The sequence below is a fragment of the Mauremys reevesii genome, linkage group 14 (genome assembly GCF_016161935.1).
Source record: "Mauremys reevesii isolate NIE-2019 linkage group 14, ASM1616193v1, whole genome shotgun sequence".
Classification (NCBI taxonomy): domain Eukaryota; kingdom Metazoa; phylum Chordata; order Testudines; family Geoemydidae; genus Mauremys; species Mauremys reevesii.
In genome coordinates this window covers 7,328,379-7,349,834 of record NC_052636.1, presented here as the reverse complement: position 1 = coordinate 7,349,834, position 21,456 = coordinate 7,328,379, and the positions used below count along the sequence as shown (strand labels likewise).

Here is a 21,456-nt window from a genome sequence, read left to right as displayed (position 1 = left end):
ATGGACCCTACTGCTGTTAAAACAACATGGTATTAATACTGATTCAAAACTGACATTAAAATTAGGAGAGAAACTCATGAGAAATGAACTGACACCTACTTACCATTTCTTAATGCCTAATATGTTGACACTCCCTCACAGCATCTTTTTTTCAAAGCGATGCACAGCACACAGTCAAGTTAATGAATGAAAGCACACCCATTATTGACTGCTTTGTGCTGCATGAGCATCTGATTAAGCACCTAATTACAACTGTACCGCTGTAAGTGGAAATGTATCAACCCAGCTTAGCTCCAAGGTGTTTAGATGGGAATGAAAAGTTTCTAAATTAAATACATGGCAGAATGGTTAATGGGGAAAATACACTGAAGTGCCTCTACCCAGTCCTGTTGACTTCTTCTCCCAAACCCCCCATGAGTTCTGGCCTCTTGGCCAACTCAACTCCCAGTCCCATATCAGCTGTGCCCTCTCCCAGCCTAACCCATTTCTACTGCAATTCTTCACCCTCCTCATCCAGGCAGGGGGCTGGCGCTGCAGCCCCTAAGGTACCTGCGTTAATCACTGTCTCTCATACTGGGGCTATTTAGATTTCAGGGAACGATTTCTCAGAATTACTGACGCTGGGAGGTGGGAGAGAGGAGAGGCTGAGAGAGCGTTTGCTCTAACGGCCACGTTCAACTCTGGTAGCCTCCATGTTGCCTCATCCTCCACCCTCCCCCATGTGTCTCTGCTCTTGTGTCAGTGTGTCACCTGATCATAATGCCACTGGCTTCAGCAGAGCTCCTAGACAGGAGCTACATCACGAGGGGGTTACAGTACTGAGAGTGAAATACATCACAGAGAGGGTGTAATTATCCTGAAGTGAAACATTCCAGTCTAGGAAGCGAAAGAATTCAAGTACTTCATTACTTAAAATTATGCTTGAAAGGATTGGATTTTTATGAATAAATTGCAGTAAATGTTAATTTCACTGTACACACACAAATGAAAAAATATTTATATAGGTAATATACAGAAATGCTTCTAGAGAAAGTGGAGTTTGATTTAAGGATATTTACACTGTATATTTTAGGTGTGACAGACAATTTCTCTTTGAACAGTTATATGATTTGGCTTTTGGATTCTCAACAGTTACTGTTATTAAATAATTGTCTGATGACCCCCATAACTTCCCACAGCTCTGAACACTGAAATTGTAAACATTGAAAAAAGGGCTTAAAAATAAATATCTCTATCTGTTGAAATTAAAAGAAAGAAATAGACACAATGAATTTTGTCAAACCCACTTAACAGCAATTGCAATATGCTAGGGGATGGGAATTCACAACTAAGGCACCAACCTTAATTCTGCCCTGTAGTGACACCAGGCAATTGCCGTAGGGCTACGAATTAGGCATTTAGTGTATATCGTTCCAGATTACAAATCGGTATGATCCAAAGACACATGAGATCTTTTCCTAAGGATATCACTGTCACTGGGTTGTTTCTCTTAGTGGTAATTCCCAGAAGTGAACAGATTAATAACATTTTATCAGCTATGAAGTGGCCATTTCAGATTTTTGGGGAGTGTTTGTTATTTTGCACTAGGGGCCAGGTCCTTGGAGAGACGGAACCTTGGTTGCATTTTAACTTCTCCATGCTCAGCAGCTTCTGGAATTTGGTTCAAAGTATTTACATGTTTCCCTGCCCTGTTCTTAAAAGTGCTGTTTTAGAAAGTGGGAAGGGCAGGAACTGACTGCAGGATCAGTAGATGACTCCCTTAGATATTTATAGCTCATCGGAAGGAGGACGGGGATTGGTGGGCGTTTGGGGATTTAATAATAAACACACAAATATCATTGTTCTTAGTGAATTTTCATCTTCTAATTCCCATAACCCACTAATTATCCCTGGCTGCCCCCGGCAGTCTGGGGATGGAGAACTAGTAAACTCCTGTGGCCAGTGAGGAACCGAAGGCACAAGGATCTTTCAGTGGCTGACTCAAAGTCACCCAGAGTGAAATTCACTTCACTGGATAAATCCCTAGTTGCTGAGCTCTGCAGAGGGGTGGGGAGGTGAATTCCATCCCCCATTCTTGGGCATAGACCCCCCTCCAATTCTCACCCTGATCTCAGACACTACCCCACCTTCCCCTGCAGCGATGGACCCACTTGATGCTGCCAGAGCCATCTGCCATGCGAGCTAGAGAGGACAGAGGCCCAGCTCCAGAACTGCTCCCCCTGCCCACAGCCTCCAAGCTGTGCTAGAGTTGCCCTGACTTTCCAATCTGCAGATCAGTCCGGCTGTCCCCAGCCCGTGCACCCACCACACAGTCTTTGTCACAACAAACATCCCAGGATTGGGAAAGACCATCTGGGGCTGGCTGCAGTCTCCCGTTGCTGCTGTGAGGGGAATGGGGTGGTCCCTCATAGAGGATACAAACATACCCAGGGGCAGAAGGGAAATGTAGTTTCTTCCAGGGGTTTGAAATGTTTGGTTTAGAGTCCTGAGCTCTGTCTTCCTGTTTGTCTCCTCCTGCCACTTTCAGATCTCTTGGAGAGACAAGGTGGGTGAGGTAATTGTTTTAGAACCAATTAAAAATACCTCTTTGCTGTCCTGGGACCAACATGGGTACAACAACTTTCCCCTTTGTACCCCCTCCCCATCTCACCTCCCCCTCAGCTGAGACTGTCCCATGTGATAGGAAAATAAGGGTTCAGTCCTGTCGCTGGATTGGGTCTTGCCAGCACTAACGGGAGGGAAAGCCTGTGTGCATTAATGACAGCAGCAGCTCTGGGACTCGACACATAGGGAGAAGAGATGGGAGTGAGCAGGCTGTGTTTGTGCTAGGTGTGAGTTACTCATGTGGGAATTCTGCACCGCTATGCACAGAATTCACGTCCAGCGCAGAATTTCTTTTTTGGCTTGAAGAAGATATGTTCTGCCTGAGAAGTGCTACAGTTCTGCCTTTCACCCCCAGAGGCCCGTGTTGCACCAGAACTGGCAGCAGCCAGCTGGGTTCATCTTGGTGGTAATTTGTTGCCCCGAGCTATACCCCAAATGGGAGGAGAGTTAGTGGGTGCAACTGGGGAGAGTCCTGAGACACGGCTGCCGCTGGAGGTGGGGACAGGGTGGTCATTCTCGACTTGCAAGAGGGTGTGGAAAGGGCACAGGAGGAGCCCGTGTCCCCTATGGCGAGTGCCCAGCCCCAGGTTATCCAGTCCCAGACACTTCTTCCCCCACCATACCCCAAACCTCTTCATCCCTCCAACCATCAGTTGCCAGGCTTCCCTTGCTGCGAGCCCTTCCTGACTGCAGAGACCCTCTGAGCCAGTCGTGTGTCAGGGCTCAACCCTCTGGCTGCGTCCTCAGGGCACTTTCTTCCTCTCTCGGGGCACCATGCCACAGGGGCCCCACAAATCTACATTGCTCAGGCTTTGGCTTCAGCCCTGGGTGGTGGGGCTCAGGGCCCTGGACTTCAGCCCCATGCGCTGGGACTGGAGCTTTCTGCCCTGGGCCTCAGTGAGTCTAATGCTGCCCTTGCTTGGCCCCTGCCCTGAAACCTGCTAGTGGCCCCCAGGGGGCCCAGGACCCCTAGTTGAGAACCACTGCCTTACCCCACGAATCACAGCAATGTTCAGGTTACTGCCAGTCATAGAATCCTAGAATATCAGGGCTGGAAGGAACCTCAGGAGGTGTCTAGTCCAACTCCCTGCTCAAAGCAGGACAATCAGGAGTATCTACTCATTTGGACTCACTGGGGAGCCACAGAAAGAAACAAGATGTGCTGAGGCAAGAAGGCCCAGTCTCAGAGCCCCCGGGGTCACGCTTCCCAAAGGCTAAAACTAGGCCCAGCCCATGAAAGGAGCACTCCCAGGAGAGACTGGAGCATCAAACAGCTTTGTAAACCTGAGAGAGCTGCCTTGGGGACAGTGACAGGGAGAATCGCCAGAGTGACTCCTTGGATTCTGCTCTTCTCTGGCCTTTGGTTCTTAGAATCATAGAACTGGAAGGGACCTCGAGAGGTCATCTAGGCCAGTCCTCTGCACTCAAGGCAGGACTCAGTATTATCTAGACAATCCCTGACAGGTGTTTGTCCAGCCTGCTCTTAAATGTCCCCAGTGATGGAGATTCCACAACCTCCCTAGACAATTTATTCCAGTGCTTAACCACTCTGACAGTTAGGAATTTGTTTTCCTAATCTCCATCCTAAACCGCCCTTGCTGCAATTTAAGTCCGTTGCTTCTTGTCGTATCCTCAGAGGTTAAGAAGAACAATTTTTCTCCGGCATGTTTGTAACAACTGTGGCAGAGCTCTGACCCTGCTCCGGTGGATCCTGCGCTTCATGCTGCCTCAGTGACTCACTGTGACCCTCCACGTAGCCCTTCTCTCTCTAGGGCCAGGGTTACAGTCTACTGAGCCCTTTTCATCACAGGCTGCAAGGAGGTTGGTGAGAGAACTCCCACAGTCTCTGTTCAGCCTCCTGTCCTGACATGGACCTGACTCCCCTTCCAGGAGCTGTTCCTGTAGTGGTGGGTTGGGGGGGAACCCGGGCCCGCCCTCTACTCCGGGTTCCAGCCCAGGGACCCTAATGGTAGCAGTTGTTGGCAGCCAACCTTTCACTGCCAGAGTTGCTACATTTCCCTGGGCCACTTCCCGACAGCTCTCCTGCTTCTCCCTTCTTCACCCTTACCTTAGGGCTCCCTTAACCATGGATTGAGGGTGTCGTCAGTACCTAGCCCTGCCGCACTTCCTCTCCTCTGGCTCCCTGGCTCTCCTCTGCTTGACTGGAGTGAGCCCTTTTTATAGTATCAGCAGGGCCTTAATTAGAGTCAGGTGGTCACATTAACTGAATGGCCTCACCTGACTCTTTACAGGTTAATTAGTCAGGTGTTCTCATTAGCCTGGAGCAGCCCCTGCTCTGGTCAGTCAGGGAACAGAAGACTCTTTCTCCAGTGGCCAGAAGACCTTCCTGCTGCTACTCTGCTGTAGAGGGTAGGAGGGAGAGGGCTGCTGTTGCTGTTCCTGCTGGGCCCTCGCTGCTGCTGCTGCTACTGCTCCGGCTGCTTCCCTGGCTGGGCTGGACACCACCACCCACCCCCTTTCTCTGCTATCTGCTTGCTGGCTGGCTAGTAGATTCCCCCACCCAGTTGCTGCTGTTACTCCACCTACAGCCCCTGGGGCTGCTGGCCTGCTCCCCGGAGGAGGGGAGTGAGGGCCCCCAGCTCCAGCCCTTGTTGTTGAGGGCTCCACCACCACCATCTTCTGAGTGGGGTCCCTCCTGCCTGGCCACCAGACCACCGCCTGGAGCTGCTGGAGCTGCTGTGTTTGCTGGGGAGCTGCTGGAGCCCCGAGGAGGAGGAGGAGAGAGCTGCCTGCTGCTGGAGGACCTCATGGAGACTCTGCAGACCGCCGTGGAGGGGGCACTGAAGGACTGAGTATTTTTCAGACTGTGCTCTTGTGGTGGGGGTTTGGACTGTGTCTGTTGGGACGCCGGGGGTGTGGCGTGGAGCCTGCCCCTGGTCCATCCGTGTCCCCCTTCGCCCCACCACCATCGTTGCCCTCCACCACCCCCGCTGGCTGTTTTCCATCTACCTCGATCTCCTGCCTCTGGGACTGAGCTGCTCACCTGGCTTGCCACGCCCACTTCCACCATTTGGGCCTGCAACAGCAGCAGCCACCATTGACTTTTTTGCACAAGTGCCCGTGGGCGCACCCCCCACTCCCACCCCCTTGGCCTGGCCCCTTTCCTTTGCCGCATTTGTCTGCCCCACCCATTTCCTCTGTGGCCCTGACTGTCCTGCCCCAGCCCTGCAGCTAGCCCCGTGGTCCCTCTGCCCTGTTCCTAGCTCGACTTTCCCCAGCCCTGTGATCCCCAGCCCTGACTGGCCCCTCCCCGCGTGCGCCCATGCCCCCCCATGCGCTTGTGCCCTTCCCCCAATTGAGTTTGCCCTTGTTCACTGCACCCCCTATGCTGTTAGCCCCTGATCCCCTAGTGTAACTAGAGGAGCCGAATTTCTCTGGGTCGGTGGCCTGCCACCCTCCCGCCCCTGGGTCCTTGCTTGCTCCTCGGTCCTTTAGCCTTCCCTTTCTGGCACCCTCCTCCCTGCCTGCAGCCTAGCGGGAGGGGTGGTCGCCTCCTTTCCTCCTCCCCTCGCTGTTTGTCCCCCTCCCCGCTCTCGTTATGGCGGGGGACACGGCGGGGGAGACCCCTCGCGATGCTCCCACCACCCCTCCTCCGGAAACCCCCATGTCCGTTCCCCGAGCCTCTACCTCGACCGCCGCTGCCGGTCTACCTGCCACTGCCCCCGCTGGGGCACCGGCAACGGCGAGTACCGGGGAAGCGTCCGCTGCTGCCACGTCCTTCGCCTTCCGCTTTCGGGAGCCCCAGCCGGTGGGAAAGGTCGGGGTGGGAAGAAGGGTAAGGGCCCCGCTAAGAAGACCAAGCCCTCCATGGCAGGGACTTCCCCCGCTGCCACGGCCCCACTACCGGCCGCGGCATCCCTCCCCGCTGTTCCCTCCACCAGCTCTGCGGGTGTCCCTCCCCCGGCCCCCAGGGCGTATGCCCAGGTGGCGGCGGCCCCCCCGCCTGCCGCTGCTCCTCCAACCGCCGCTTCTGCTTCCATCTATAGCGGCCGGGGCCCCTTCCCCACCTTGACTAGGAAGCACGGCGTCCGTTGCCTCCTGGTGCCCGCCTCGCCCCACGTGGAGACCTACGTGCGGGCGTTGGCGAGGGCCCACAGCCATCGTGGCGGCCTCCAAGATGTACGGGAAGGTAGTTTTCTTCCTGGCGTCGGAGGCCGCCGCCCAGGAGGCGGTAGAGACGGGTCTGGCGGTGGGGGGCGTGTTCGTGCCCCTTGAGCCATTGGAAGACCTGGGAGTCCGCTTGATCCTGACTTCCGTCCCTCCCTTCCTGCCCAATGCCGCCCTGCTGCCCGCCCTTTCTGCCCTGGGGCGCCCTATCTCCGTCATCAGCCCTCTCCGTTGGGCTGCAAGGACCCCGCCTCCGTCACGCCCTCTCGCCCGCCGCAAGTGCAGCTTCAACTGCGCCGGCGCGCGCGGACGGAGAGGCGCTCGAGGGGTCCTTTGTGGTCCCCTACCAGGGAGCCCGCTACCGGGTGCATTATTCAATGGGGGAGGCCCGGTGCTACCTCTGCCAGGCGATGGGGCACGTCCGGAGGGACTGCCCCTTGGCCCGGCACGGAGGAGCGTCCGAGACCCCCCGAGCCCCAGCAAAGCACCGGCCCTATCACCGCCAGTGCCCCTGGCTGCCCGGCACCTGAAGCGGCACCTGAAGCTGCCCCTCCTCCTTCTCGTTCCGCCGCTGTGGAGGAGGGTGTGGCAGAATTAACGCTGGCTTGGGAGAGGGCCCGCCCCAGGAGACACCTCCTTGTTCCTGTTGCCCTCCATTGCTTCCCGAGTCTCTGAGCCATCGCCCTTGCCCCCAGACCCGACCCTGTTAGCCAGCCCCGGATGAGGCCATGGAGGGCTGGTCCTTAGTACAGGGAAGCGGGCAAGCGGAAGGCTCAGGCCCCATTACATCTTTCGGATTTGGAGACCCCGGAAGAGCAGGAAGGGGTCTCTGATGACGAGCCTTCCGCCTTGCCCCTGACGACGCCCGCTTTGTGGTGCTGGCTGGGCACGACGTGGCAGCACCGGATGGTGACGCTGCCCTCCTCCGGGTCCTTCCCGAAGAAGCCACCGAGGAGCCCTCTTGCCCCCTTGCCATCCGCAGCCCCGCGAGTGCTGCGGTGGCGCCGCCGGGTGTTGGCGGGAGGGCCCCGGGTGGCGGACGGCGATCTCCTCCATCTATGAGGAGATCGAGGCCCTGGGTCTGACCCCAGTTGCGCAGGGGAGGACGACCTTTGCTAGCGGGCCTCGATCTGAGCGACCTCACCTCGGTCCCCTGTCCCCGGGTTCCCTACCCTGACTGATGCTTCTGCTCCCACCTCTGAGGGTCCCCTGGGGTCTTCCATCAGCCCATCTGCAGGTGGCACCTCACTGACGGCCGCCGTGCCCACTGAGGCGACGGCCGGTGCCCCGCTACCCAGACCCGATTCCCAGGGGGTGTCCCTCTTGGGTGTGGGCCACCCGACCCTGGCCCCACCCTTGTCCTCCACCTCCCGTGATGCCATTGCCGCCCCTGGGGATACTCCCCAGGGCACGACCTTAGTTGTTTTTCCCTGCCCTGACCCATCAGGGGCTGCTGGTCTCCTTCCGCCGCCCCCTCTTGAACTGGGGAGCGGGGCGGGCCGCGTAGCGTCGGCCCATCAGGCGCCACGTCGAGGGTCTGCCCCTGCCTGCCCGCCTCGTTGGGCCACGGGCTGTGACGGGGCCCCGCTGGGGACGGTCGTCGATCCGTTACCCCACCCCATGCGCTGAGGAGGAGCTGCGGAGTTCCTTGAGGACATCCGTGGCTCCCGCAACAAAGTCCATCTTGTGCTCCAGCGGTGGGGATTTACCTGATCCTCCGGCCGCAAGGGCCTCATGGGGAGGGTAAGGGGACCGGGAAGCAGGCCGCGCGCCTACCGGGCGGGTCTGCTTTTTCCGTGACTCTCTGCTCACCTACGGGTTTGGTCACGGATTGCCGCGCGCCCGACAGGCTGCCGGCGAGGATCCCCAACACTCCTCATGGCGCCGATCGCCTTTGCCACTTTGAACACCGGGGCTGTAGGATGGGTCCCGCAGGAGCCAGGTGCTCTCCTTCCTTCGGGACGGGGTACTCTGTGGTTTTCCTGCAGGAGACCCATACGGATCCGGCCGCTGAAGCTAGCTGGCGGCTGGAGTGGGGACACGATCTACTTTAGCCACCTCTCGGTTCGCTCGGCAGGAGTGGCGACCCTGTTCTCCCCGACCCACGGCCCGAGGTGCTGGGGGTCGCCGAGGCTGTGCCGGGCCGCCTGCTGCACCTCCGGGTCCGCATGGAGGGCTTGTGATTAATCTCGTCAATGTCTACGCCCCGACATTGGGCCCGGAGAGGTTGCGTTTTTACCAGCAGGCAACCGCCTTCCTCGGCTCCCTGGATCCTCATGAGTGCCTGGTCCTGGGCGGGGACTTTAACACCACCCTCGAGGAACGGGACCGCCGGGACCGAGCAGTGCCCGCCGCCGCGACGCCCTCCAGGAGATCGCCGAACGACACTTCCTGGTGGACGCCTGGCGCGACCACCACCCGGACGACGCCTCGACGCTCACCTTCGTCCGGTGGAGGCCCATCGGTCGCGCCACCCCGGTTGGACCGCATTTACCTGTCACGCTTCCACCTTTCACGAGCCCTCTCCTCCAGCGTCCGCCGGCCCCTTTTTCGGATCAACACCTTGCCACCGTGACGGCCTCTCTCTGCACGGAGAGGCCGGGGCCGGCCTATTGGCACTTTAATAATAGTTTGCTGGAGGACGTGGGCTTCGTAGCGTCCTTCTGGGAGTTCTGGCTCGCCTGGCGAGGGCAGAGGCACGCCTTTCCCTCGGCGCGGCGATGGTGGGACCTGGGGAAGGTGCGCGCCCGGCTCTTCTGCCGCGACTACACCCGGGGCGCCAGCCGACGGAGGGATGCGGCGATAGGGCAGTTGGAGCGGGAGGTCTTAGAGCTGGAGAGGCGTCTGGCCGCCAGCCCCGAGGATCCATCCCTCTGCGAGGCATGCCGGGAGAAGCAGGAGGAGCCCGGCCCTCGAGGATCATCGAGCCCGGGGTGCCTTTGTTCGATCCTGCATCCACCTCCTTCGGGAGATGGATCGAGGCTCCCGCTTCTTCTACGCCCTGGAGAAAAGGAGGGGGGCCAAAAAGCACGTCACCTGCCTCCTGGCGGAGGATGGCACCCCCCTCACGGATCCGGTGTAGATATGCGGGAGGGCCAGGGCCTTCACGCGCTCTTTCTCCCGGATCCGACCGATCCTGCCGCTTGCAAAGTGCTCTGGGACGGACTCGACGGTCAGCGCGGGCAACCGGACCGGCTAGAGCTGCCTCTCACTCTAGCCGAGTTCTCAGAAGCCCTCCGTCGCATGCCCACCAATAAATCTCCGGGCATGGACGGGCTGACCGTGGAGTTCTACCGCGTGTTCTGGGACGTCCTCGGCCCAGACCTAGTCACTGTCTGGGCCGAGTCTTTGCGGGGCGGGGTCCTCCCTCTCTCGTGCAGGCGAGCCATGCTCGCCTTATTGCCGAAGAGGGGGGACCTCCGCGATTTACGGAACTGGCGTCCCATCTCGCTCCTCAGCACGGACTACAAAATCGTTGCGAAGGCCATCTCGATGCGGCTAGGGTCCGTGCTGGCAGACGTGGTCCACCCGACCAGACCTACACCGCCCCGGCCGCACAATTTTTGATAACTTGTATCTGGTCCGGGACCTTCTGGAATTAGGGTGTAGGGATGGTCTGTCGCTCGCCTCTTGTCCCTGGATCAGGAGAAGGCGCTCGACAGGGTGGACCACGGGTATCTCCTGGGCACTCTGCAAGCGCTCGCTTCGACCCCAGTTTGTGGGTTTTCCAGGTGCTGTACGCTCGCTGGAGTGTCTGGTCAGGCTCAACTGACCCTGACCGAGCCGGTCAGCTTCGGGCAAGGAGTACGGCAGGGTGTCCCCTCTCGGTCAGCTGTACGCTCTGGCGATCGAGCCCTTCCTCTGTCTCCTCCGCCGGAGGCTGACGGGTTGGTGCCCGGGAGCCGGAGCTGCGGTTGGTCCTGTCGGCGCACGCCGACGATGTGCTCCTCGTGGTCCAGGACCCGGGCAACTTGGCGCGGGTGGAGGCTTGCCAGGCCATTTATTCGGCGGCCTCCTCCGCCCAGGTCAACTGGGTCAAGAGCTCTGGCCTGGTGGTCGGGGACGGGTGGCAGGCGAGCTCCCTCCCACCCGCGCTTCAGGCCATCCGGTGGAGCGCGGGTCCGCTGCTCTATCTTGGTGTTTACCTTTCTGCCACGCATCCGTCTCCGCCGGAGAACTGGCATGGTTTAGAGGGCGGGGTGAGAGCGGCCCGGAAATGGACAGGACTACTCCGGTGCCTCTCTCCGGGAGGGCGCTGGTGCTGAATCAATTAGTCCTGTCCATGCTCTGGTACCGGCTCAACACCCTGGTCCCGGCCCCGGATTTCCTGGCCAACCTCCGGACGGCGGTTCTGGAGTTCTTCTGGCCAGGAACGTACTGGGTCTCTGCAGGGGTCCTTCATCTGCCCCTGGAGGAGGGGGGGCAGGGCCTGAAGTGCCTGCGCACTCAGGTCCGCGTCTTCCGCCTCCAGGCCCTGCAGAGACTCCTGTATGGTGCGGGTAGTCCAGCGTGGAGCATATTGGCGCACGCCTTCCTCCGCCGCCTCCGAGGGCTCCGACACGACCGCAGCTCCTTTATCTCGATCCGAGGGGCCTTCCGCGAGACCTCTCCGGCTGCCGGTCTTCTACCAAGACCTCCTCCGACCTGGAAGCTCTTTTCAACGACCAGGTCCGTGGCGGCCACCGTGGGGTCGATCTCTCGCGGAGCCCCTGCTACACAACCCCAGCTCCGTGTGCAGGTGGCGGAGTCTCGCGTGCGCCAGAGGCTGGTCTTGGCAGGAGTCACCAGGGTCGGAGACCTCCTGACTACGACCGGGAGACTGGCTGATCCTGACGCTCGCTCAGCGCATGGGGCTCTCCAGCCCTCGTACCCCCCGGCGCGTACTTCAGGAGGTGAAGGCCGCTTTACTGCCCGCTGCTCGAGTTTACCTCGACCGGGTCCTGCGAGAGGGCATGCCCCGCCCACCTTCCACCCCGGGCCCTGTGGACCTTTTTATCGGGCCCCTGCCCCGTGGACCCAATCACCCCCCTCGCCCTTTCACAGCGAGCCAGCTGCCCGATCTGCAGCCGGTTCTGTTCCAGACCGCGCCACGAAAACATCTGTACACGCTCGTGCTCCACACGCTTCACTACCTCACCGTCGCATCCCGCCCCGATACGAAATGTCGGGACCTCATGCCACCTCTCGAGGGTGAGGAGCCCCGGTGGGCCAGCCTGTATTCTGCCCTAGTCCCGAGGCCTGCCGGGGATGTCAGTTGGCGGCTCCTTCACGGGGCCGTGAGCACGGGCGTGTACTTGGCGCGGTTTATCCCTGTCCCCAACACCTGCCCCTTTTGCGGCGTGAAGGAGACCCTGGCACATGTTTATTTAGAGTGTGCCAGGTTGCAGCCCCTGTTCCGGCTCCTCTTGGATCTCCTATTGCGTTTTTGGTTGCACTTTTCTCCTCACCTGTTTATCTATGCACTCCCCATTCATGGCCCCACGGTCGCTGGATCTCCTTGTCAACCTCCTCTTGGCCCTGGCCAAACTGGCCATCTATAAAACCAGGGAGAGGAGGTTGGCCGACAGGATTTCCTGCGACTGTGGGGCCTATTTCCGCTCCTCCGTCCGTTCACGCATCCGGGCGGAGTTCCTCTGGGCGGCGTCCACTGGCTCCCTTGACGCCTTCGAGGAGCAGTGGGCGTTGTCCAGGGTTCTCTGCTCGGTGTCCCCATCTGGTTCCCTTCGTTTAGCCCTATGACCTCACTCCCGCTCCTGTTTTTTTTCATTGGTTGTCCCACGCAATTAGTTAGTGTCCCGGACCTGTGGATCCTCCCTTAGGCTGGGGAGGTCCTTTAGCAGTGGTGGCTTCGCCCGCCCACTTCCTGGATGCTAATAGGGCTATTCTGCTGTACCCACCTGGCCTGGGTCTATCACACAACCTTTTATGTACTTGAAAACTGTGATCATGTCCTCTGAGTCTTCCCCAGTTTTTTCAATCTTCCTCATAGGTCATGTTTTCTAGATCTTTAATAATTTTGTTGCTCTTCTCTGACTGTCTCTAATTTGTCCACATCTTTCTTGAAATGTGGCCCCAGAACTGGACACACTACTCCAGTTGAGGCCTAATCAGTGCGGAGTAGAGCGGAAGAATTTCTTCTCGTGTCTTGCTTACAATACTCCTGCTAATACATCCCAGAATGATACTTGCTTTTTGCAACACTGTTGACTCCTATTTAGCTTGTGATCCACTAGGACCCCCAGATCCCTTTCCACAGCGCTCCTTCCTAGGCAGTTATTTCCCATTTTGTATGTGTGCCACTGATTGATCCTTCCTAAGCGGTGTACTATGCATTTGTCCTTATTGAATTTCATCCTATTTACTTCAGACCATTTCTCCCGTTTGTCCAGATGATTTTGAATTTCAGTTCAATCCTCCAAAGCACTTGCAACCCTCCCAGCTTGGTATGGCCCGCAGACTTGATAAGTGTAAGAGAAAGACTCTGCTCCTGGGAGAGTGTCACCCTGTCTCAGAGGGTTACACCCTGGTGGGAGGGGGCTAGGCCTGTACTGGGATAAGGTCACTCTGTGCTTCACAGTGTGGCAGAACCTAGAATGTCCATTAGCAGGGGAAAACCTGGGGGGAATCGACATGTGGAAAGGACAGAAACCCTGTCTGAATTCTCTCACATTGCCCTTCTTGCCCTGGCAGGCTACAGAATAACAACATCCACGTTTCGCCCCAAATCATCCCGTCCTCCCACGGGAAGGAAATGGCTTCAATGGAGCTGGCTCAGGTAAGGGATTCTCAGGGAGCTGGTGGTGGGTTCTGCTTGGAGGAGAGGAGCAGTAAATGTACAGGAGGGTGGGAGCCAGTGATGAGCTGCCAAAATATTAACAACAGGTTCCCTTGTACTCACCTCACGAGGGGGTCATGCCACATCCAACCCCCTGTGTTCCTTGACACCCGGGACCCCTGACCCCTCCCCCTCCTTCCCTGTCCCCTGACTGCCCCCTGCCGCCCCATCAAACCCTTCCTCTCATTCTTGATGCCCCCCTGGAACCCCTGCCCCATCCAACCACCCCTTCTCTCTGTCCCTGACTGCCCCCCAGCACCTCATCCAACCCCTGCTCCTTCCTGACTGCCCCCGGGACCCCATTCAACCCCCTTGTACCCTGCCCTCTGAGCGCCCCGACCCCAATTCAGCCCCCCACAACCCACCCAACACCCCCACCCAGCCCCCAGACCACACAGCCAGGGGCCAGGACCCCGACAGGTGCCACAGGATCCGACTCCCCGATCCGGGATGGAGCCACTCGGCTGAGACCGCAGCCAGCTCTGCCGGGACCGCGACTGGCGCCACAGGATCCGACTCCCCGATCCGGGATGGAGCCGCTCAGCCGGGACCAGTGCTGCAGGGCCCATGCTGGGCCGGATTGAAGCCGCTCAGCCGGGACCAGCCAGAGCCAGGGGTGCTTGGCTGGGACCCGGCTGGGGCACTCAGCCGGGGCCACGGGAGCCGCTCAGGTGGAGCCGGACTGGGCCGCACACGGTCGCCCCGGCCTGGCTTACCTGCCTGCTGCTTGTTTCAGGCTTCGCAAACATTTGATTCGTGGGAAGCAGGAGGGGAGGAAAAGGAGGGCGGAGTGTTCAGAGGAGAGGGGAGGTGAGCTGGGGCCGGGGCCAGGTGGACAGCTGCCGAGCCTTTGTTAAATTTAAAGCTTTTTAGAACCGGTTGTCCTGGAACAACCGGTTCTAAAAAGGCTTCTAAATTTAACAACCGGTTCATGCCACTCCGGCTGGAGCTCACCACTGGTGGGAGCTGCTAGAGGTGGTGGGAGGCAGGAAATATCCTGGGTGGAGAAAGGAGGGGACAGGATGTGACAAACCTGCTGAGACTTGTGTAATGTAGGGTGTGATGGGTTGTCACCCCGGGGTGCAGTCTGGGGGGCTTCTGGGAACCGCTGTGCCCTCTAACCCTCAAGCTGGGCTGGCCCTTCTCTCACTGCTTTGCTGGCGATTCAGCCAGCCTCCAGGCCCTGTTATCACCCAACACGACAGCAGGTGGCGCCATGCAGCCAACTAAGCTACCTGAGTGCTTTACCTGAGCCACTCAAGGACAGATAGAGACAACAGCCAATTTCCCAGCGATAAGTGTTAGCAAACAGATCAAAGCAGATTACTTAGCAAATAACCAAAAACTCAAACCAAGGCTAACATACTAGATGGATTGAATTTGAATTAGCAATTTCTCACCCTGACTGATGCTACAAGCAGTCCCCCAAGTTTCCATACACAAGGTAGAAATCCCTTTACACTGGGACCAGCACTTCTCCCACTTCAGTCTTTGTTCCTCAGGTGCTTCCAGCAGTTCTCTTGTGCAGGGAATGAGGCCAAGAGATGATGTCACACCCCATCTTATGTAGCTTTTCCATAGGGCGGGAACCCTTTGTTCCAAACTCAGTTCCCAGTCCAGTTTGTGGAAAAATACAGGTACCAAACTGAAGTTCATTGTCATGTGGTCTGGTCACATGTCCTAGCATGTCCTGCTGAGTCATAGTAGCCATGACTCATAGGCTGGCTGAAACAATCACTGGAAGGCTAAGCTCTTCTGCGGTCCATTGTCTTTGTTGATGAGCCATCAGCACTGTCTGGCTTCTTCATTGTTGTACCTGAAAGGCTCGTGGGTGTTACCCAGAGTAAGCACATTTGAAAGACAGATACAGAGTCAATATCCATAACTTCAGATACAAACATGATCCATGCACACAGGTAGGATAAGCATATTCAGCAAATCATAACTTTTCTAATGACACCGCACATGACTCATCTTGTACAAAATGCCTCATGTCCTAATCATATAATCCTGCCACTATGCTGAATATGGGCTGTAGTGTGAGATAGGTCCTAATGTCAAAGCACAAGTGTAGAGAATGGAACTTCCTCTTTGTGGAACAGGAAATAACCCCCTAGCCAGGGCTGGGAAAATTTCCCAGACTCCCAGTGCTGGAGCCTGAACCTACTGACACTTCATTAGTTACCCCCACCCCCAGTCTTTGTGGCAACTGCAAACGTTATCAGTGATGATTTTATTTTCTCTTCCAGGGCATTGATAAGAATGTTAAATAGCACAGGGCCAAGATCCAATCCTTACGGAACCCCTAGAAAGAAATCCACTCAACCATGGTTCCCTATTTTAAATCCCAGTTTTTAATCTATTTAATGTATGCCGTGTGTATTTTGTACCTTTCTAGTCAAAATATTGTTCTGAAGCAACTCATATGCCTACGTATAATTACATCAATACTATTAGCTGCAACCAAACTTTTGATCTCATCCAGTAAGGATATACAGTTAGTTTGATAGGATCTATTGTGTCTACACCTTTTAATGGATACTAATTATATTACCCTCCTTTCTTTATTAATGAAATCCAGTATCGGCTGCTCCATTCTCTTGACGCAGCTAATGACAAGTGTGTCAGTCTGAAATCGATACTGGGCATCTCTTTATACTTTTTAAATATTGGCACAGCATTAGCTTTATTCCAGTCTTCTGGAATTTCCCAAGTGTTCCAAGTCCTAATTAAAGTCAACATTAACAGTCCACCACGCTCCTCCAGCAGGTCTTTCAGAACTCTAGTTATCTGGACCCACTGATTTAAACACATCTAACTTTAGTAGCTGCTGTTTAACATCCTCATGAGTTACTTCTGGAATGGAAAGACTGTCAGCTCAACATCTTATGATATGAGTTACATCATCTGTTTGTCTCCAAATCCAGGAGAGAAATATTTATTGAACACTTTTACCTCTTCTGCATGTTTGTTGATTATTCTGCCATTTCCATCTAGTAATGTACCACTACCATTGTTAGGATTAATTTTGTACTTTTAAAACTTCCTTCTTATTTTCATTGGTTGATCATTGATTTCTGTTAGCTTCCCTTGCCAACTTTCTACAATTCTGAACTTCGAACTTAGATTCTTTACTATTGACTTCCTTTTTCTTCCATATATTTTATTTGGAGAGTGTTGGGATTCCTACCAGGGAGCCACCAGCAGGGTCCAGAGACAGCCCCATCTCCTATATCTATCTCTGGCTAGTAGGTATATGATAAATGTGATGACCCTGCCTCCGCCTGTCAGCTGGGAGACACAAAGGTTCTCTCTTTCTACCCTCTGATGCCACCTGGCTGTTCTAGGCAAGGTGAGGTGGGACTCTGTTAACATGTGCCTCCCGGAGCTTCCATTTACCTGGGGCTACTGTTCTGTGAGTAGTGGGGCTGTGAGTGGGGCAACAGGTACTGAGTGTTGGACTCTTGCTCTTTCAGGGGCCGGTGACCTTCGAGGAGGTGGCTGTGTATTTCACCAGGGAGGAATGGGCTCTGCTGGACCCCACTCAGAGAGCCCTCTACAGGGATGTCATGCAGGAGAACTATGAGACGGTGGTCCTGCTGGGTAAGAAGTCCTGTCCCCTGGGTTATTAGAAGCTGTGGGGTCTCTAAATAACCTGAGCAGTATTAACTTTATACCTTTATTCATCATCGAAGTTTTGACAAGTTTCTTTGTCCCCCCTTTTTTTCCTTATCTCCAATACACTAGTAGGCAGCAGGGAGGGAGGAGGTTGTGAGAGACGAGGAGGGAACACAAGAAGCTCCCAAGGTGCCGGGAGGTGGTGCCAGCTGCCAGTATTGGGAAGAAGGGGAGGGGAGTGTGGAGGAAGGGCACCCAGGAAGTGGGCTGGGTGGGTCAGTGGGAGGGAGGAGAGGTTTGGGGATCTAGAGCTGTGGGGGATCCCAGACTTTTAACCCTGAATCCCTACCCAAACCTCAGGTAAATCGCATACTTCAGCATAAACACTCTCACAAAGCCTCAACTTAATATAAGGCCCTGAACTGTAGCAAGCTTAGGCCACGTTTACTAAATCGTATCACTAAATCGACCATGGCTAGATCGATCTCAGAGCGCCCATCCGGCTGTAGTGTTGACCTGCCCTTAATAACCCATTTATCTATGTTCACCTCCTTGCCCCTCCACGCATGGTCCAAGCTAATAAGCAATTCTCTGATCATGACATCTTAACTCTAGCGAGTATGAAATTGCCCACAAGACGTGAGACTAGGTCATAGATCGTAAAATCAGCTCGGGGTCAAGAAGAGTGAGAGTTTGGAGAGAGTCTTGTCCCCCCTCTCCACATCTGCAGCAGCCACAAGCTGTCTTCCCTCCCGGCTCCTTGGATCTCTGAGCCTGTCCCTCCTGAGGCTGCGTGGCCCAGTTCTTGTTTCTGACCTTCTCCTTTTCCGGAAGAATTAGAGGCTGTTGCTCCTGAATGTTAGTGTGTAATTTCCCAGCCTTCTCCTCCCACTGGGGGAGTTTAATTCTCCCTCCCATTACACCTGAGTCACTAGATTTCCTAATTCCCAAAATGTGCTTTGCGATGTCACAGTTCTGGGGTAGCGAAGCCTTGACCTGCCTCCATGGTCTGCTCAAGGAATGGCCCTCAGGTGTCAGGCCTGTAGCCAGCCCCTCTCTATGGGCAGGGACCCACCTGCCTCTCCTTTTTGACCATTGTGAGAGGATTGCAGCATGTCCTCCACTGTGTTTGCTGGACTAACGTCCAGTTCCTGTGCTTTGCTTTCTCTCCAGGGGCTGTGAGCAGTGTGTGTGTGAAAGAGATAGTGGGGTCTATCCGTTCCCCCATTCTATGTCTGTCTTGTGTATTTAGATTATAAATTCTTCAGGGCATGGGCCAGCTACTATTCTGTGTTTGTACTCTGCCTAGCACAATGGGGACCCACTGTTAGTTGCTCCTTAGCACTAAGGTAATGAATATGATTTATAATCATAATAACTCTCCTGCCACTTTGAGCCAAGGAAGCTGGCCTTGGGATGTTACTGCTTAAAAATGAGCTGGGGGTTAAAACCATGGACTATTCTTTGTGACAAGTATCCCACAAATTCCACTGACCTCCCTTGTTTTCTTTGCCTGCAATAGGGTTTCCAGTTTCCAAACCTGATGTGATCTCACAGCTGGAACGAGGGGAAGAGCCGTGGGTCCCAGACCTCCAGGGCTCTGAGAAAGAAGTGCTTCCAAGGGCTGTCTGCACAGGTGAGGAATTGGTTAAACCAACTCAACAACTGTGTGGGAATGCAGGAAACATTTGGGATGCCCTACAAAGACCCTGTGAGCTCTCCAAGTTCAGGATTGTTCCCTGCAGATGTGGAATCATTATGGCAGATGTCACTCATGGCTTCCCTCCTATTCTGACTGACAACTGGCAGCAGGTCGCTCCCTGATCTCTCTTTCCCCTGTGTATTCTCATGAGATTCAGACCAAAACTGATCCCTTCCTCTCTCCTCTGGGGAAGGGTTTCGGGAAAATCAGCTCCTGATAGGTTTGATCACTCCCCCACATATTTTGGATTGTTCATCCCTTTTTCCATTCCTCTCTCTGAGATTTTCTTTCTTTCCGGTGCAGATAGTGATCTATGTCCGGATTCTCTCTGTCTCCCATCAGGTGATGGGATGGTGAGTCAGAATGAGGAGGAGAAACCCCATCAGGAAGATGCTGAGCAAAGAGAACCACATGGAGCTTTATCAGGAAGATCCAAAGGGAATGTTTCCGGGAGTTATGCACTCCCAGAAAAAACAAAAGCCTGTGAGACTCAGGGGAGGCCAGAGGGAAACTTTAGTAGCCTCTCAGACCTTATAACAAGCAACAGAATCAACTTGGAAGAGACACGCTACACATGCCATGAATGTGGGAAAAGCTTCAATCGGAGCTCTGCCCTTATCAGACATCAGAGAATCCACACAGGAGAGACGCCCTACACATGCACGGAGTGCGGGAAAAGCTTCAGTCTGCGCTCAAACCTTATCAGACATCAGAGAATCCACACAGGGGAGACGCCCTACACGTGCTCTGAGTGTGGGAAAAGCTTTAGTCGGAGCTCAGACCTTATCAGACATCAGAGAATCCACACAAGGGAGACGCCCCACGCATGCGCGGAGTGCGGGAAAAGCTTCAGTCAGAGCTCACACCTTATCACACATCAGAGAATCCACACAGGAGAGAAGCCCTACACATGCGCGGAGTGCGGGAAAAGCTTCAGTCGGAGCTCACACCTTATCACACATCAGAGAATCCACACAGGGGAGACGCCCTACACGTGCTCTGAGTGTGGGAAAAGCTTCAGTCAGAGCTCAGACCTTATCACACATCGGAGAATCCACACACGGGAGACGCCCCACGCATGCGCGGAGTGCGGGAAAAGCTTCAGTCTGAGCTCACACCTTATCAGACATCAGAGAATCCACACAGGGGAGACGCCCTACACGTGCTCTGAGTGTGGGAAAAGCTTCAGTTGGAGCTCAGACCTTATCAGACATTGTAGAATCCACACAGGAGAGACGCCCTACACATGCGCGGAGTGCGGGAAAAGCTTCAGTCGGAGCTCACACCTTATCACACATCAGAGAATCCACACAGGGGAGACGCCCTACACGTGCTCTGAGTGTGGGAAAAGCTTCAGTCGGAGCTCAGACCTTATCAGACATTGTAGAATCCACACAGGAGAGACACCCTACACATGCGCTGCGTGTGGAAAAGCTTTAGTCAGAGCTCAGACCTTATCAGACATAGGAAAATGCACATGGGTGAGAAACCTTATGAATGCACTGAGTGTGGGAAAAGCTTTAGTCAGAGCTCAGACCTTATCACACATCGGAGAATCCACGCAGGAGAGAAGCCCTACACATGCGCTGAGTGTGGGAAAAGCTTTAGTCAGAGCTCTTCCCTGAACGCACATCGTAGAATCCACACAGGAGAGAAGCCCTACACATGCTCTGAGTGCGGGAAAAGCTTCAGTCACCGCTCAAACCTTATCACACATCAGAGAATCCACACAGGAGAGATGCCCTACACATGCACTGAGTGCGGGAAAAGCTTCAATCAGTGCTCACACCTTATCACACATCAGAGAATCCACACCGGTGAGACGCCCTACACGTGCACTGAGTGCGGGAAAAGCTTCAATCAGCGCTCAAACCTTATCACACATCAGAGAATCCACACAGGGGAGAAGCCCTACACATGCTCTGAGAGCAGGAAAAGCTTCAATCAGAGCTCAAACCTTATCAAACGTAGGAAAATCCACATGGGTGAGAAATCTTATGGATGCTCTGTGTGGGAAATGTTTCTTTAATCATTCAGGCCTCATCTTACATCAGAGAATCCACACAGGAGAGAAGTCCTACACATGCTCTGAGTGCGGGAAAAGCTTCAAGCACAGCTTAAACGTTGTCTCACATAGGAGAATCACACTGAGTGCGGGAAAAGCTACAATCAGCGCTCAAGCCTCATTAGACATCAGAAAATCCCCATGAGAGAGAACTGTAATAAATCCCTTGACTAGGGTTGGCCAAAAATTTTTTTTTTTAAATCACATTTGCTCATTCCTACATAGTGATTTTTGTACCATATTCACCGTGGTCTCTCAGCTCCACCAGATCAGTTGCCTGCTTCTGTCTTTTGCAGCTCATCCTTCTTCGGGTCAGTCCTGTGATCTTTCTATCAACTCCTTTCCTTTTGACTCGTAGGAGTGTGTGTTCCTCCAGCCAGGAATGTTCATCACCTCCAGGTGGGGGGAGAGAGGTTAGCTACACTGAGGCAAAAACTACCTGTGCCTGACATCCACTAGGGCTGCACATGTCGTTGGCTGCTCAAGTTAGTGATATTAATGTGA

At 55.0% G+C, this 21,456-nt stretch overlaps 1 protein-coding gene across 1 annotated transcript; it reads left to right on the top strand.

Moving 5' to 3' along the window:
- Positions 1 to 19,462: 19,462 nt before the first annotated feature.
- On the top strand, positions 19,463 to 21,128 carry LOC120381941 (zinc finger protein 271-like; the record flags this gene model as incomplete). The annotated part of the gene is made up of 3 exons (XM_039500116.1): positions 19,463 to 20,267; positions 20,435 to 20,872; positions 20,955 to 21,128. Coding segments are annotated over 3 exons (1,386 nt in total), but the record flags the coding sequence as incomplete, so codon positions are not given.
- Positions 21,129 to 21,456: the final 328 nt, after the last annotated feature.